This window comes from Geotrypetes seraphini, chromosome 3 (genome assembly GCF_902459505.1).
Source record: "Geotrypetes seraphini chromosome 3, aGeoSer1.1, whole genome shotgun sequence".
In the NCBI taxonomy this organism is placed as follows: Eukaryota; Metazoa; Chordata; class Amphibia; order Gymnophiona; family Dermophiidae; genus Geotrypetes; species Geotrypetes seraphini.
The window spans coordinates 216,979,874-216,998,529 of NC_047086.1; the positions used below are offsets into that span (position 1 = coordinate 216,979,874).

Sequence of the window (18,656 nt, forward strand, 5' to 3'; positions counted from 1 at the left end):
GTTACCAGATGTCCAGATTTCCCCAGACATGCCCCCCTTTTAGAGGACATGTCCAGGCGTCCAGACAGCTTTTCAAAGCCCAGCACTTTGTCCAGGTTTTGAAAAGCTTCCAGCTAGGAGCAACGTCAGGTCAGCATCTCCGCATGCACGGATGCAATATGGTGATGTCATAACATCACACCAGCGCATATGCAGATGCCCTCCCTACAAGTGAGTAGATTGAGGGGCAGGGTTGTGGCAGAATGGAGCGTAACTCAGATGGGGCCAGGTAGAACTAGGAGGGCCTGGGTCCAGATTTTCGTTCCTGAAAATCTGGTAACCCTAGGGATGGGTCATTCTCTAACTGCAGCTCTTCTTTGCTCCCTACTAATAGTCCATTGCTCAGACATTCTTTAGCCAGCCAATAGACTGCAGGGGGAGGTGGGACCAGTAACTTAGGAGACATCAACCTCCGGACTTGCTCTCCCCTGTGACCTATTGGCTGGGTAAGGAATGTATGGCCAATGGTATCTCCTAAGCTAGTGGTCCTGTCTCCTTTGCAGCTTATTGGCTGGCTAAGGAAAGTCTGACCAATAGGCTGCAGGGGGAAGGTGGGGGAAGTATCTGCAGCCTTCCTTTTCTTTTTTTTAAAAATCTATTTATTTTCAAACTTTGATAGTGCAATACATTTGATTAATCATGAATACTACATGAAACGCACTATTAACTATACAATTGATGCATTAAACAATCATTTTCTCCCATCCTCAACTTAATTACTAATACAATAATACATATAATGTACTTGCAATATTATAATTAAATAATTTAACTCTTCAAAGTATATTTCCTTCCCCCACCCTCCCTGGATGTGTAAAGAAATTTAATGAAAAGGGGAGAAACATGACCCTTACTGTAATGCAACAAAAGTAGTCAATGGACTCCATACATATTAAAGGAATTACTAGTCCCCAAACATTCTGCCATCATTCTTTCAAACGTATATGTGGTACACACATTTACTCACCAAAAAGTATAATTAATCCTGTCATTGTTCTTCCAATTATGTGTGATCAGTTGAACACCTATTCCTGTCATGATCAGGAAAAGGCAACTTTTATACTTGTCTAAAGTAGGCTTAATATGAAGTAACATCCCACAAATTACAGCCTCATAGGATAAGGGGATAGATGACCCAAGAATGAGATTTATTTGTCCCCAAATTGACTTCCAGAAACTAAGTATCAGTGGACAAAAATATAACAGATGATCCAAAGTCCCTATATTAATATGACAATGCCAGCATCTATTAGATTTAGAATTATCTATTTTTTGTAATCGAACTGGGGTCCAAAAAATCCTATGTAATAAAAATAACCATGTTTGTCTCATACATGCTGACGCTGTACATTTCAACCTCCAAATCCAGATTCGTGGCCAACGAGACACAGAAATATACTGTTTTATCTCGATGCTCCAAACATCAAGTATCTGTAGCCTTCCTGTTTTGCTCTGCAGCTCTACATTGAAGATTTCAGCTCTGATGCCTGCGGAGTGCTAGAATGATATTGGGAGTGCTCTAGCACCCACAGAGCTGGTGCCTGTGCTTGGACACTTCAGTCAGCTTGCACATAACATTTCAGGAATTGTCCACTTGCTTCTATACCTGAGGCACACCAATGTATACAAAAAATAGGAAGACAAGTGTAGGAGGTGGTTTCTATCAAACATAAGGTTAAGGCCATTAGCTATTGGTATGGTGTGGATTCCCTGGAAGGAATCAGAATATTAACACATTTAGGGGTCCTTTTATTAAGACACATTTGGCACACGCTAAATGCCATGCAGCACACACAAATTCACTAGCATGCGCTAAATCTGTTAGAACGCATTAGTAGAAAGACCCCATACAGGTTTTTTTAAAGATCATAGTTGAGAAGGTAAAAACTATTACAGAGGTGACAGGGATTCAAATATATTAATAAACCTCTAAAATATCAAGCAAGGAAAGCCAGTGTTTCATGACATATATATGAACAATTGCATGCCATTAACTGAAGGAGAAATAAATTGTTTTAATCAATGCAAAAAAGATTCATTTCATTTCATTAACTGGGATCTGACTGTGGTTGTCCTAAGGTTGCAAAGGATGTATCGGTCCGACTTCATCACGAACTAGAAAATGTGGAAGAAAAGCGGACCAAAACGGAAGAGGAAAATGAGAAACTGCGACAACAGCTGATAGAAGTGGAAATAACTAAGCAAGCTTTGCAGAATGAGCTGGACAAAGTGAAAGAGGTCAGTGATATTATTCAGTGGTGGTAGAAACTGTGAAAACCATAGAAAGGACTATTTTTATAGACATTAACTGTGTGGGAAAATTGGCTTGTTTAAAGTTGCTATGCTCTCCTCTCAGCTAAAAGCACAAGCAGGTTTCCACAGCAAGAGGGGGTTCCTGGGTGTTGTAAGATAAGCAAAAGGAACCTGTTCACATGCAAATCTGCATATATCCTAATTCTATAACCTTGCACATTTTTTTCCACTTAGCATGCAAACTTCCATGCATGTTATAAAATAATGCCAGTCAGAGCCAAACAAGCAGGGTCCCTCCCGCTTTGTAGTCAAGTCCTCTCCGCTTTAATGGCTGTCAGGGGTGCCAAGTCCTACTAGCTGAATAGATATCCTGCACAAATCTCCACCTGTGCTATCTGAACAGAGCATAAGTCCATCTGTGCGCATCAGCCGCTGATGCTGGCACTTTCACACATGCTCGGTTCAGTGATTGATGCTGAACATGCATGGGAATACCGGTGTCAGCAGCTGAAGCATGTTGCCAACTTGAGCACTGCTCTCGTTGCACCTGTGAGTCCTTGCACAAGAGACCTCTTTGGCCAGTGAGGCTTGGCATCTCCACCAGCAAAAGTATGGTTTAGCACAAGGGGGGGAGGGTGCGCTGGAGGAGGGAGAAGAATTCATGACCCCCTCAATCCACCTCTGGGCCTCCACAAAATGGACTTCTGGCAACGTTATTTAAACAATATGATATACATTATTGATTTTCATATTATCATGTAGTTATAATGTACTTTTAATCTTTTTATCCATACATATTTTAGTTTATATTGTGTTTTCCTTATTCATTAGTTTTAATGCTTGTATTAGTTACTTAGAATTTTATTATGTATGATGTTATTATTATATTGTATGCCAAGTATCTACTGTATAAACCGCTATGAACTGCTGGTTAGGCGGTGTCAGTTTGAAAGTGGCCCCCACAATATTAGGTGGTAGGGGTTAAGTGAAATGCGCACTGACAGACGCCAGGTCCCAGGTTCAGTTCCTTCACAGAAGTTTCATTAGGGATAGAATCAAATAAGAAGCACAGCCAGGGGTGATTATATAAAGAATATATTATAGAAATAGTCTTACAGAAAAGTAATATTTATAAGCATTACAATTAAGCAGAGAGCATTACACTTAAGCAGAGAGCAAGCATTCTCACTGCCTTACAGAGGTCAGAGGCAAAGAGGGACATAGAAGCTTGCAGTTCTAGGAAGCTTCGTGTTCCATAGATAAAGGGAAGGATAGACAGAGAGAGGGGGAGCCAGAGTGCCAAGCCAAGAGCCAAGAGATAGCTAGATAGAAAGAGAGAGAGAGGGCCAAGACCCCTCTCCTGATAGCTCCATAGAAAAAGAGAGAGATAACTTGATAGAGCAGAGAGCAGCCTTTTATACCTTGGAATCTTATTCTGAATAGAGAAAATATTGTATCTCCCAGTATCTTTCTGTTTAGAACTTGCAAACTGTTTGAGACAATGGTCAATTTAATTGACAAAGGAGGGTGAGAAACCTGTAAGCATGGTGATGGGATTAAGTCTCTGGCTTGATCTGTGCACCATTGTCCTAAGCACCCTCTTAATCAGACATTAACACCTTTTAGCTAGCCATGATTCAATCAGGGCTACTTGAAACTTAAAATATATCAATCAGGGCTACTTAAAACAGTTTCCCTGCACTAAGGGTCTATCTGCCTTCCCATGCCAGGGTCAGATTGATATAATCTCCCAGAGGCCTCTAGGCTGACAGGCGGTATATAAAAATGAATTATTATTATTATTATTATGCATGTGACTGAATTAATAAATTAGGCACTAATTTTCAGTTACACATGTAACCGCACCTAGTCATAATTCTGGAACCATAGGGGACAATTCTATAAAGTGGCATAGCATAGCACTTCTATAAAGTGGCATAGTATAGGCACTATCGAATTGACAGGCGTCTATGTCCACTAGATGCTATTCAATAAGGTGGCGTCTAAATGCCATGGTGTCTAACTACAACACGTGCCACTTGGCACACCAACTTACAGTATTCCTGCCATTGACATTGCAAAAGGAGGCGTGCCTATACTTGGGCATGCTAATGCTGAGTTTATGTTAGTATTCTATAAAACGCAAGATACAGAGTGGAAATGTCCTATAATGACCGATGAGTTCAATTTGTTCTTAAAAATCCTTTATTCATCAAAAACTCAATGACTCAACATGTACATGTTTCGGCCGAAATGGCCTGCTTCAGGAGTCTCACGAGTCTTGAAATTGAATTAACCAGTCCTCAAACATATGAACTTGTTAGTCGATTAAATGATACTAATTAGTTGTGAAGGAGGAACAATAGAAAGCTTAAATGATTTACACGTCTTTGGAAAGATTAACAATAGCTTCTCAATGTGAGAAAACCAGTCCCAGGGCAGACAATGTCCAAACAGGTCTTGAGAATACCCAGCAGCAGAGCAATGCAATTCGTCCAGCTGTGTGCGGGAGGCCAGCATGAGTGATCCCCTCCCCCACGGCTCCTGAAGCAAACCATGTCGGCTGAAACATGTACATGTCGAGTCATTGAGTTTTTGATGAATAAAGAATTTTTAAGAACAAATTGAACTCATCGATCATTATAGGCCATTTCCACTCTGTATCTTGTGTCTTTGAGTTTTGTGGATTTGGTTCTCCTGTTCTTTGATCTAGTATTTTATAAAGGAATCGTGGCACCAAAATGCTGTTATAGAATTAATGCAAAGTGCCCAGTCTGAGCCGCCAATTTAGAGAATTGCACTTTTAGCTGGTAAATCCTTTAGCAGATAACTACTATGCAATGGTAGACCAGGCTCACACCCCAACCTTCATTCTAACTGCTGTGCTACAGAATCAGCCATAAAATCATAGCAATTCAAATTGGATTATACTGTGCTGTTTAGGCGTCATTTGGGCACCCAAAGAATGCTGAATCGGCTGCAGTTCAGCATATCTCAAGCTGTCAGGGTAGGAAACTGACTGAAAGAAGCCACCAAGTTAAGGCACATGGTTCATCCTCTCCACCTCTCATCTAATCTCATGTTTTCAAAGATTATGCTAGTTGCAGGCTGTAAAGCAGGAGACATGCCAGCTACCCTGTTTGCCACCCCCATCCCCCCCCCTGTTGCAGCTTGGGCCTCATGGAATACTAGATAAGACAAAGGCCAATGTGACCAAGGAGCTGAAGTGGTGCTTATTAAAGAAATACTAACGCCCGGCTGCTACTCAATAGAAATAAGCACAAGGTGAAAAAAGGTATGATTTTTATTGCACAGTCCAGGAAAGCAGCAACTGCAGTTTGATGAGATAGATGACAGGTATGCAGAATAAGGCACTCATAGGTCCAAGTTGTTACTGTGGTAGAATCGGTAAGGGCCCAGAATCTGCTCCTGGTAGGAGAAGGCAAGCTGAAGAAAAAGGAAGATGGATTGAGACAAATTAAGAGTTGATTGGTGAGTTTTAAGCTGTTTTTCACAAATCCACACATGCACTAACTACTAACCTGTGCATAGGATAAAATGCATGCGTTAACCTTTACCACACACTAACGGCGCCTAAACATCTTTCTTTTACCGCATGCTGAAGTGGCACCATTTAGGTGCCGTTAGCATGTGGTAAAGGATAATTCGTGCACGTTATCCTATGTTAGTAGTTAGCACATGCATGGATTTAGCATGCCTTTGTAAAACTCACCAATTGACTGTTTTCTCAGAAAATCTTATATAACTACACCCTTCTGAAGGAAAAAAGTGTGAAACATGTTAGTATTGTGAAAATGTAGATAATTCATCACAAGGGCAAACAAAGGTTTCAGTACATCATTCTTACCTATTCTGTCTGTTTTAGTATTTGAGCTTTGTCCAGATGCAAGCTCTTGTGCTGAACTCAGTTTGAACAGACCTGGGAACCGGAAATCAGGAGAAAAGGGGGAAAAGGTCAAGACATATATGGAAAAATAAAATGCAGCACAGTCTCAGAATAACAGCTAGAATGAACAAAAGCAAAAGAAAACTGTTCCTTTTTTATAATAAAGATACCCAACAATTATGACTCTAAAAAGATTTACCTTTAGCTCTATTAGGAAAAGCACCGCTATAGGTTCCAAATATTCATGTAACTTGCATTTCCATTTTGCTGGCACCAAATTTCAAACAGCATGGAGTATTTTTCAGCCAAGATTTCTGGAACCAATTATTATCATCACTAATTCTCAGACCTGCTAATGACCCTGTTGAATGGAGAGAATTGTGGCAGATTTCAGGGGGAGAAAAAGTTAATGGAGAATCACCAAAAGAAGTACAAAAGAAGAAATCAGTTCTGCCTGAGCTCTTATCTATTAAAGACACCTAAATAACTATCAATATATCATTCTCACCTAGATTTGTTCCTGGAAAGATGAAAAAGGTTAGACAAATATCAAAATTGCAAATTACTATAGCTGCTAATGGTCCTATGAAATGGAGAGTTGTAGCAGATATAGGAATGAAAAAGTTAAAAGATAATCAAGAAAAGTTAAAGTCTCCAAAATAAGCATTAACACAGAATAGGAGTCCTAAAAGAGAAAACACTTCTCTGATGGATCTTCTTATACTAAGCATGCCTAAGTAGCATCTGACGTCATAGGCACTGTTTGGACTTCCCATCAGAAAACTTTCAAATCTGATTGGGCGTGCTTTAGGTGCAGTTTGGGCAAACACATCTGTCCTGACTTTTAATCAATTCCTTCCCTTCTCAAAGCTTTTACTAGAAGCCATTTGTCATCTGCTTACTCTGTAGAGGCACTGTTACCAAATTCTAAACAAAGTTCCCTCTATAGCTCTATGCCTTAAGGCACTACTTTTATCTTCCATAGGTCAGGGGTTCAAGTTTTGAGTGCGGTTAGCAAATATTTGATATCCATTTTTCTACCAGAAAACCTTCAAACTCTTTGGCCATTCCTTTGCTTAAACATATTTGAGTTGATCTTTAAAATGGTCTGCAGCAATTCTCAGATGTCTAAAGTAGCCTGTTCTCTCTTCCTAAACCCCCTCCCCCACCCCAACACAAACTCCTCAAGCATGAAACCACAAACAGCCAAGCTGAATATACCAACAGGAATGTCTCTAGGGTACATCTCAAAAACATGTACCTTCCTTCAATACCTGTCCAAGCCCAATGAAGTTTTAGTAAACTCTTCTATCTGTTGCCCTGTGCCGATATTGCATAGAAGGAAATCCATTCCTATCACAATGGCTTGTAGCAGAGAGAATCTGATGTACCTGTGCCTGCAAACTGCAAAATGCTGATGAAAAACAGCAAAGTGCACCACTTATGAGAGCTGTTAAAATGAGTAAAGGTGAGGGTGAGATTTGAACTAGGGAGCTTCAGAAGATTGACAAGGTACAACAAGGCGCATTAACCTGGTGAGCCACAAATGACATCTTTCTGTCAGAGGAAATGTTTCCTCCTATGACAGCTTAGGATGTCGTAGCCATGGGAAGGAGAAAATAAGTTTGCCTGGAAAGGAAAATGTGCTGCTATAAACGGCAAAGTCCACCATCTAAACCAGGGGGTAGGGAACTCCGGTCCTCGAGAGCCATATTCCAGTCGAGTTTTCAGGATTTCCTCAATGAATATGCATTGAAAGCAGTACATGCAAATAGATCTCATGCATATTCATTGGGGAAATCCTGAAAACCCAACTGGAATACGGCTCTCAAGGACCGGAGTTCCCTACCCCTGATCTAGACCCTCTTATGACAGCTAATAGGAAGCTGTTAGAAAGTTGTTAAAATGAGTGAAGGTGGGATTTGAACCGGGGTACTTAAGAAGATGGACAAGGCGAATTAACCTGGTGAGCCACAAATGCTTTCTTTGTAGTGATTGTGATATGATAGCTAATCAGATGATACATAGGCCGGTTAGTCAACTATGATATGAAAGAGCAGTGAGATCCACATAAGTAGAAGCTGATGTAGCTCTATGGGCTAAAGTCCTGTGCTGTCATACAGAGGTTGTGAGTTCAACACCCAGTGCATCTTTTAATTGTGCATACTACCTTGAAGGTGCAGCTTGATGATCTCACAATGAGGTCAGCTTTGTGAAGCTGAAGAGCTCCATTTTGCAATGAGGGAAAATGCATGTTAAGGTCTGTATGTGGTTTTTCTCTTTTTAAGCGCTGAGAAATGAAGTAATGTGTGGAATAATGATATGTTTTTCATGTTCTTTCTTTGCTTTCAAGAAAGATCTGATTGCAGCACTGTTTGTTGGGAAAAAAGGGGGTTCTTTTTAAGCAGGAAAGCCAAAGGTGGTGTAATGACTAAATCATATTATTGTTTGAGCAGAAAAGTACCATGTTTTCCATGCAATATGTTTATATTGATGTGCTCTATTAATTTGGTGGCTTATTAAATCTATTAGGAGGGAGAAAGAAAATAAAAAACATATTCAAACTCACTATAGGAAATATTGCGAAAGCTGAAAGCACGCCTAATCTGTGTCTTTAGGAAGTCTCCAGCTACGAAAGCTGAAACTGCATTGAAATGAAGCAAAAACTACACTTATACCAGCTTTTCCTACGCCTACATTTTCCACACTGTTTAGACGTCTTCTGTCACCTAACTAGTGTCTACATGGTGCCTATCCTTAACCACGCCCATATTACGCCCACGTCTACAAACTTAGACGCGACTATTCCTTAAATCTGTGCCTATCTCGCATCTGTGCTCTAAGGACGCCTACAGGATGCCTAACTCTGTCTAAATTCCAATTAACGCTTGTTAAGACCCTTAAATCGCTCATTATCCACTTGAATTGGACGTCTAAAGCATGCCTAAAGTTAGGCGCACTTTACAGAATCTATGCCTTATTATTTAGGCGCCAGTAGGTTTTTTAACAGTTGTCATTTTTTGCCATTTTAAACGGCGTTTCTTAATTAACTTAGATGCAGGTTGGATGCTGTTTCTAGAATTTCCCTCAATATCCAGTTTTGTAGAGCTGGCTAACCTATAGCCCAGGGGTGTCCAATCTTGGCCCTCGCCAAGTCAGGTTTTCAGGATTTCCCAAATGAATATGCATGAGATCTATTTGCATACAAAGGCTGCAGTGCATGCAAAAAGATCCCATGCAAATTCATTGGGGATATCCTCAAAACCCAACTGGATTGTGGCCCTCGAGGACTGGCGTTGGACAACCCTGCTATAGCCAGTTAAGTCCAATATTCAGCACTTAGCCAGTTATAGGTTACCGCATAAAAGCAGGACTGATTTTTATGTGGTCCTCTTTATATGATTAACCCAGCTTGTTAAGTGCAGGATAAAGGCACTTAACTGGCCAAATGCTGACTCTGCCCCCAAAATATCCAGTTTGCAGTTTGACACAAACCTATTAAGTACCACAGAAAATTAGAAGTTAGCCCCAAACTTATGCTTTAACCAGCCAAGAGCTGTTTCTGGCCAGTTAAATCACTTTGAATATTGATCTCACAGTAGATCTCACAGTATATAAATAATATCCCATTTCTCCTAGGGTTACCTTCTGTGTAATCACCACAGTTGCTGCTGCTTTAGAGCTAATAGATGAGCTCTGCACTGACACTAAGACAATTGTTGAGCTGAACGAAGCTATTGAGGCTTAGACTGCTCCTCACCATTCCTGAACCTACAGAGAATATATTGCTTGGAAATTTGCTTCATGTAAATAAAAATGACTTTTTTGTGGTAGTACTCGTTTGTCTATTCATCTACTCTGTCACCTTCTTCTGCTCCTCCAGATTTTCCCTGTCCTGCTGTTGCCCTGTCTATGAAAGTCATCTTTTTCTATTTTTGATGGGGTGAGGAGACTAGGAGGCCCATTGGCTAGCCACTTGCTTCAGGGGGAAAACTCACTTGAAGAAGGTGCCCTGCTTTTGTGACTAGTCAAGGTGTGGGTCTGGGTTTCCAAATAAAAGACTATGATGGACAAAAGACTAATCTCCCAGAACATAAATCAGCGTGAAGATAAGCTATCAACAAATACAAATTCTATATTGCTGAGGGCAAACCCCCCACCCCCACTGCATTCTTGAAATTGAGAGTAATAACTTTGACATCAAAATGTTATTCTGCCTAATGCTTACCATGACCTCGCCACCGCTTGTAGGCCAATCAGACATTGTCTCCCAACCTAATGTGCAGATCCTAGCAGACTTTTTCCAAAACAAGATTTAAAAAGTACAATTAGAATTCAAAAAGGCTACCATTTCAGCCCCTATATTTCTCCAACCAAATCTTACACCTCCAGAGTTGGACCCAGTAAACCATATCTGGAGCATCTTCCTGCCCTTATCCCAAACAAGCACTACCACTCCTGAAAAACTGTCCCTCTTGCAGTAGTATACTTGACTGGTGCCCCAATTGTCTTCTTGTAGAAGCCCCTGACCACATCATAGAATGGAGTCTTCTTCAACATGGCCAACTACCATCCCAAATAGGGCAAAATGACCTCATGCCAATCCCCAAAGCCCAGAACATAGACTTCTTAAGCCCCTCAAATTACAGACCCATAGCTGGAATCCCAATACTAACCAAACTTTTCAAAACGCATGTCTGCAAACAACTCTCCACCTACATTGAAGAACACTCTTGCCTCCATTCCACTTAATTTGGATTCCACTCAAATCATAGCATAGAGGCCCTTTTATTGACGTTAACCACCAAAATAAAGCAATACTTGAGCATCACCTTCCAGGTGATCCTCCTTCAATTTGATATATCCGTCGTCTTTGACTCGGTCGACCACCAACTATTACTAACCAAACTCAATGAAATAGGCATCGCAGGAACTGTCCTAAACTGGTTCAAAGAACATAAGAACATAAGCAGTGCCTCCGCCGGGTCAGACCATAGGTCCATCCTGCCCAACAGTCCGCTCTCGCGGCGGCCCAAACAGGTCACGACCTGTCTGAATAACCAGAAGGGGCCCCCTTGCCACCTTGGTTTCCCATTGAAGTCCTATCTTCCCATCGAAGTCCTAATCCTCCGGTCTTGCACATTCACGACTTGGTTGGGTTTCCATACTTATTACCTGGTTAGTTTTCTATACTTGTATTACATCCCAGCACCTCTCTCAGTATCCCACGATCCCTTTATCCCTCAGGAATCCGTCCAATCCCTGTTTGAATCCCTGTACTGTACTCAGCCTGATCACTTCCTCCGGTAGCGCATTCCAAGTGTCCACGACCCTTTGGGTGAAAAAAAACTTCCTTGCATTTGTTTTTGAACCTATCTCCCTTCAGTTTCTCCGAATGCCCCCTCATACCTGTTGTCCCCTTCAGTCTGAAGAATCTGTCCCTATCTACCCTCTCTATGCCCCTCATGATCTTGAAGGTCTCTATCATATCTCCCCTGAGCCTCCTCTTTTCCAGAGAGAAAAGCCCCAGCCTATCCAACCTCTCGGCGTATGGGCAGTGTTCCAGCCCTTTTACCAGTTTCGTTGCTCTCCTTTGGACTCTCTCAAGTACCGCCATGTCCTTCTTGAGGTGTGGCGACCAATACTGAATGCAGTATTCCAGATGTGGACGCACCATCGCTCGATACAATGGCATGATGACTTCCCGCGTCCTGGTTGTTATGCCCCTCTTTATGATGCCCAGCATCCTGTTGGCTTTTTTCGAGGCTGCTGCGCACTGTGCAGATGGCTTCAGTGATGCATCCACCAGCACACCCAAGTCTCTCTCAAGTCTGCTGTCTCCCAACAATGCCCCCCCCCCCAATTTGTAGTTGAACAACGGGTTCTTTTTCCCTATATGCATGACCTTGCATTTTTCCACGTTAAAGCGCATTTGCCATTTGTTTGCCCAGTCTTCCAGCTTGTCCAGGTCCCTTTGCAGGTCCTCACACTCCTCCCTGGACCTAACTCTACCGCACAGTTTGGTATCGTCTGCAAATTTTATAACCTCGCACTTTGCCTCCTTTTCCAGGTCATTGATAAATATGTTGAAGAGTAACGGCCCCAGCACCGATCCCTGTGGCACACCGCTCGTGACTCCCCACCAGTCAGAATATTGGCCCTTCACTCCGACCCTCTGCAGTCTACCCGACAACCAGTGCTTGATCCATCTGTGCACATCCCCTCCCACCCCGTGGTTCCACAGCTTCCTAAGCAGCCTTTCATGTGGCACCTTGTCGAAAGCCTTTTGAAAATCGAGGTAAATGATGTCTATGGGTTCCCCATTGTCCACCCGACTGCTTATTCCCTCAAAGAAGTACAGAAGGTTCGTTAAGCATGACCTTCCCTTACAGAATCCGTGCTGGCTTGTTCTCAGTAGGCCATTTCTCTCGATGTGCTCGCAAATGCCTTCTTTGATTATAGCTTCCACCATCTTCCCTATAATTGAAGTCAGGCTCACTGGCCTGTAGTTCCCGGGGTCACCCCTCGATCCCTTCTTGAAGATAGGTGTGACATTCGCCAATTTCCAGTCCTCTGGTACCTCTCCAGTTTTCAAGGATAGGTTGCAAACATGCTGGATTGTGCCCGCTATTTCTTCTCTTAGTTCCTTTAGAACCCTTGGGTGGATCCCGTCTGGGCCCGGTGATTTGCCGCATTTTAACCTGTCTTCCTACAAAACAGACAATATCTTGTCTACAAAGATGAAACGTTTTCAAAAATCTGGCAAGCGTTCTGTGGCATACTGCAAGGATCACTGTTATCCCCAATCCTCTATAACCTTTTCATGACCTTGCTAGGCCATATCAAATTTGACAACAATGAATGCATATTCTCTTATGCAGATGACATTCTTCTACTCATCCCAATTAATCATGACTCTAATGATACAACGCTGCTAATAACAAATGGAATAAACAAAATACATACAAGGGCCTCATCCAACAAACTCAAATTAAACACGGACAAAACCAAAGTCCTGTGGTTTCATAACTCTGTACTCTAACCTCAGGATCCACACTGGATATCAACAAGACGTCCAGAGTCCTTGGAGTCATACTCGACTCTACCCTATCATATGAATCTCAAGTATCCAACCTAAAGAAGAAAACCTGCCACAATATGAGAAGACTAAGACTTAGACCCTTTTTTCAAGAGCGCCACTTTGCCATACTAATGCAAATGCTCATACTGCCCCGAAGTTCGAGGAGTGCTCGGCAAGCCACCAGTGGTAAGGAGCCCCCTCTGGTCCCATCTCTCCCTTTCACCCCGTTATCCAATCTATGTGGGTCTAAACTCTACTCTCTTGTATAAACTATAGATGATACAAAACATGGCGATCAGTCTTAATATTCATACTAATAAAAATTTTATTCTGTCTCTCCTTACTATAAGAACTTATACTGACTACCCGTCAAAACTCATATCATCGTCAGACTATCATGTTTAATGTTCCAAATTGTATATTCAAAAACTGCCAAACCACTTATAAACTTATTCATCAATTCCTGGTCAGCATCAACCAGAAAACTGGAATTGCTACAACTACTCCTTCCATCTCCCAAAGGAGTTAAATACAAACACACATTCAACTCACTCTTTATTTATCTTGGCACCAAGACCTGGAACAACCTCCCAACTGACGTTACGATGAAAACATACTATGACGGATTACAAAAAAAAATTAAAAACTCTCTTCTTTGAAAATATACACACTATAGACATCTAACTCAAAAAAACCTAATGTCACAAAATCCCATACTCGTTTCAAGTGTTATAGCAGTACAGTCTTGGAACCTCAATCCCCCCTCCCTATTACTCTGTTCATAACTCTGTCCTCATCAAATTGCTAGAATGTAACATAAGCCTTCTATTATTCCTTATATTGTAAATTGTCTTGAACCTATTTAGGTAAAGCACGACTAAGACATACTGGATTAGATTAGATTAGTTTAGATTAAATACCAGCAGTGCTCAGGGTCCAGATTAGCCCCAGCACTGAGATCAGTATTCTTGAGAATAATACAGATACCTTGGAGGCTGTTTGCACACCAGTATGAAACTTCTGTGCTTGATTATTGTAATGCCCTGTACAAAGGGTCCACCTTAAAAGAAATACGCAGAATGCAAATTCTTCAAAATACCGCAATAAAAATAATTATGAAAAAGAAAAAATTTGATCATGTAACACTACTTCTAAAGGAAAAACACTGGTTACCGGTAAACTACAGAATCGCTTACAAAATAGCATTACTCACACACAAAATACTCATAAACAAAGCCCCTACATTCTTAGAAAGGTTCAAGGTTCAAGGTTTATTAATATTTGATTTATCACTGAATCTGTTTACAAAGCGATGTACATAAATAAAAAAAATAAAATATAAAAATACAAATTAAAACTCAGTAACAACAAATTTAAGACAAGACAAACTTGAAATGGAAGGAAAAGAAGGGCAAAGATTACATCTGTTGTATATAGAAAAACAAATACGGGAAAAAACATAAGGGAACGGGGGTAGGTAAAAGAATGAAAAACTAAAAATTTTTAATATTGAGTATTAAAAACATCTTTAAAAAGGTGAGTTTTCAAAATTTTTTTAAAAGAAAGAAGATCTCTTTCATTTGTAATATGTTGTGGTAGAGAGTTCCACCATTGTGGACCCATAACAGAAAACATGTCTGCTCTTCTTGTTCCTATTGTTTTAAGGGAAGTTATAACTAATAAGTTTTGAGAGGATGATCTGAGTGAACGAACGGGGTTACAAGGAATTAACATCCTTGATATAAACAGAGGCTTGTTATGAACTAGGGTTTTAAAAATAAGCAACATTACCTTATATAAAATACGGTGGCTGATCGGAAGCCAATGAGCATCGATAAATAGAGGTGTAACGTGATCAAATTTCTTTCCATTATAAATCAATTTAATGGCGGTGTTTTGAATGATTTGAAGACGTCGCTTTTCTTTTTGAGAGATGTTAAGTAATAGGGAGTTACAATAGTCTAATTTAGCTATGACTAGTGAATGGATAAGAATATTGCGTGATTTAGGCTTCAAAAAGATATCTAATACCGTACGCCCCCATAAAATCTTTAAGATCTGAAGATAAATCTTTACTAGTAGTTCCTTCATTAAAATTTATATATTCTAGGAGAGATATGATATTTTCTGTCACAGCCCCACAAATTTGGAACTCACTTCCACTCAATATAAGAGAAGAAAAATTACTGAGCAAGTTTAAAAGTCTCCTAAAGAGTTGGCTATTATAAGGACGCTTTCTTTTTCTTTTCTTTTTTTTTTTAATCTTTATTTCATTTTCAAAATTACATTAAGTGTTAAATATTTTCATTCAAAGTAACAATAAATACATCACTTATAAACAATCAATTGGTACATTACATAAATTCTTATCCCCTCCCCTTTCCCATCCCTCCCCACCATATATTCCATTATCATATAATATATGTAATAATAAAATACCCCCCTAGGATGCTTTCTGATGGATTCATTCTAAGTTACAATAGACTAGGAAGACAATCTAGTAAAAATTAAGCAGGTCAATGGATATGTTACATCACCAAAGGCAGGTGCTTTGTTTCCAGTCAGCCAAGCCCTCCCAAGTGCTTGCTCTGTTAAACGTAATCATGCTGCCTTTGCTCTCAGTGGTTTCAGTAGGTCAACATCAGTTTCTTGCCGGTATTAAATAGCATCCAGCAGGCTAATTTGCTAATTTCACTAGATGGCTGTGAGAGTCAGGGATTCTCCCTCAGTAATGATGATGATATACCACCAGGCATTAGGGGGCACTAATCAGAGAGAGAAGGAACTACAACCCCCCATGGTTCAATGAGCTCAGCAGCTTAGGGCTGAGCTACCTTGGAAGAGGTAGAAGAGGATGCTTTCTGATGGATTCATTCTAAGTTACAATAGACTAGGAAGACGATCTAGTAAAAATTAAGCAGGTCAATGGATATGTTACATCACCAAAGGCAGGTGCTTTGTTTCCAGTCAGCCAAGCCCTCCCAAGTGCTTGCTCTGTTAAACGTAATTATGCTGCCTTTGCTCTCAGTGGTTTCAGTAGGTCAACATCAGTTTCTTGCCGGTATTAAATAGCATCCAGCAGGCTAATTTGCTAATTTCACTAGATGGCTGTGAGAGTCAGGGATTCTCCCTCAGTAATGATGATGATATACCACCAGGCATTAGGGGGCACTAATCAGAGAGAGAAGGAACTACAACCCCCCATGATTCAATGAGCTCAGCAGCTTAGGGCTGAGCTACCTTGGAAGAGGTAGAAGAGCTGCTGAATCATGGGGGTGGGACCCAGTCAGACATAAGAACATAAGCAATGCCTCTACTGGGTCAGACCTGAGGTCCATCATGCCCAGCAGTCCGCTCACGCGGCGGCCCAACAGGTCCAGGACCTGTGCAGTAATCCTCTATTTATACCCTTGTATCCCCTTTTACAGCAGGAAATTGTCCAATCCTTTCTTAAACCCCAGTACTGTACTCTGCCCTATTAAGCCCTCTGGAAGCGCATTCCAGGTGTCCACAACTCGTTGGGTAAAGAAGAACTTCCTAGCATTCGTTTTGAATCTGTCCCCTTTCAACTTTTCCGAGTGCCCTCTTGTTCTTTTATTTTTCGAAAGTTTGAAGAATCTGTCCCTCTCTACTCTCTCTATGCCCTTCATGATCTTATAAGTCTCTATCTTATCCCCTCTAAGTCTCATCTTCTCCAGGGAAAAGAGACCCAGTTTCTCCAGTCTCTCAGCGTATGAGAGGTTTTCCATCCCTTTTATCAGACATGTCGCTCTCCTCTGAACCCTCTCGAGTAACGCCATATCCTTCTTAAGGTACGGCGACCAATATTGAACACAGTATTCCAGATGCGGGCGCACCATCGCCCGATACAACGGCAGGATAACTTCTTTCATCCTGGTTGTAATACCCTTCTTGATTATACCTAGCATTCTATTTGTTTTCTTAGCAGCCGCTGCGCACTGTGCCGTCGGCTTCATTGTCATGTCCTCCATTACCCCCAAGTCCCTTTCTTGGGTACTCTCATTCAATAACATCCCTCCCATCGTATAGTTGTACCTCGAGTTTCTGCTTCCCACATACAATACTTTACATTTCTCAACGTTGAACTTCATCTGCCATTTTGCCGCCCATTCCCCTAGTTTGTTCAAGTCCCTTTGCAATTCTTCGCATTCCTCTTTAGTCCCAGCTCCACTAAATAGTTTTGTATTGTCCACAAATTTTATTATCTCACACTTCGTCCCTGTTTCTAGATCATTTATGAATATATTAAATAGCAGCAGCCCGAGCACCGAGCCCTGCGGAACACCACTCGTGACCCTCATCCAGTCCGAGTAGTGGCCCTTCACCCCTACCCTCTGTTTCCTACCCGCCAACCAGTTTCTGATCCATCTATGTATGTCTCCGTCCACCCCATGGTTCTTCAGTTTCCGGAGTAGACGCTCGTGAGGCACCTTGTCAAAGGCTTTTTGGAAATCAAGGTATATGATGTCTATGGGGTCTCCTCTGTCCATCCGTTTGTTAATTCCTTTGAAGAAGTGCAATAAGTTAAGTTAGTTAATAATAATAATAATTTTATTTCTTATATACCGCCAAAGCCATAGTAGTTCGAGGCGGTTTACAACCAAAAAGGGCTGGACAATCAGCGAAAATGGTACAATGGTACAATCAGAGAAAATAGGTGGCAGAGAAAAAATGGGACAAACAGAGAAAAAAATGGTACAATCAGCGAACAGTGGTACAATTGGCGAAGGATGGTACAATCAGCGAAGATAGGTACAATCATGGCAATAAATGGTACAGGGAAGAAGGTCAATACAATCTGCATAAAGGACATGGTGAGATAGAAGGGGCCAGGATAGGGCTTAGGGGTCTTAGGGTGTGATTCGGGTGAAAAGATTAGTTTTTAGAAGTTTCCTGAAGTTTAAGTAGGATGAAGTGCATGAGATGATGTGGGCCAGCCAATTATTGTGCTGACCTGCTTGGAAGGCAAGAGTTCTGTTTAGATATCTTTTGTAACGGCAGGCCTTTAGGGTAGGGTAGCTGAACAGGTGGGTTCTACGTGTGAGTTTGGATGGGCAGTCTAGGATAAAATGGGATATCAAGTAAAGGGGGGCCAAGCCAAGGATGGATTTGTAGCAGAGACAAGTGAACTTGAATTGTACTCTTGCTTCCAGGGGTAGCCAGTGAAGTTTGTGGTAGTAGGGAGTTAAGTGTTCCCATTTTTTTAGTCCGAAGATCAGTCGGATTGCCATGTTTTGGATGATTCGCAATCTTTGTGTGGTTTTTTTGAAAGATCCCAGGTAGATGATGTTGCAGTAGTCGATTAGACTTAAGATGGAGGATTGCACAAGTAGGCGGATTGAGGGAGAGTCGAAG

General features: G+C 41.2%; 1 protein-coding gene across 1 annotated transcript in view; it reads left to right on the top strand.

Annotated features, from left to right (window-relative positions):
* SOGA3 (SOGA family member 3) overlaps nucleotides 1-18,656 on the top strand; it is a 74,593-nt gene that overhangs the window by 22,351 nt on the left and 33,586 nt on the right. The window contains exon 4 of the mRNA XM_033938691.1: nucleotides 2,119-2,277. Within this exon, the coding sequence (XP_033794582.1) occupies nucleotides 2,119-2,277 (159 nt within the window). The remainder of the gene's footprint in view (nucleotides 1-2,118; nucleotides 2,278-18,656) is intronic.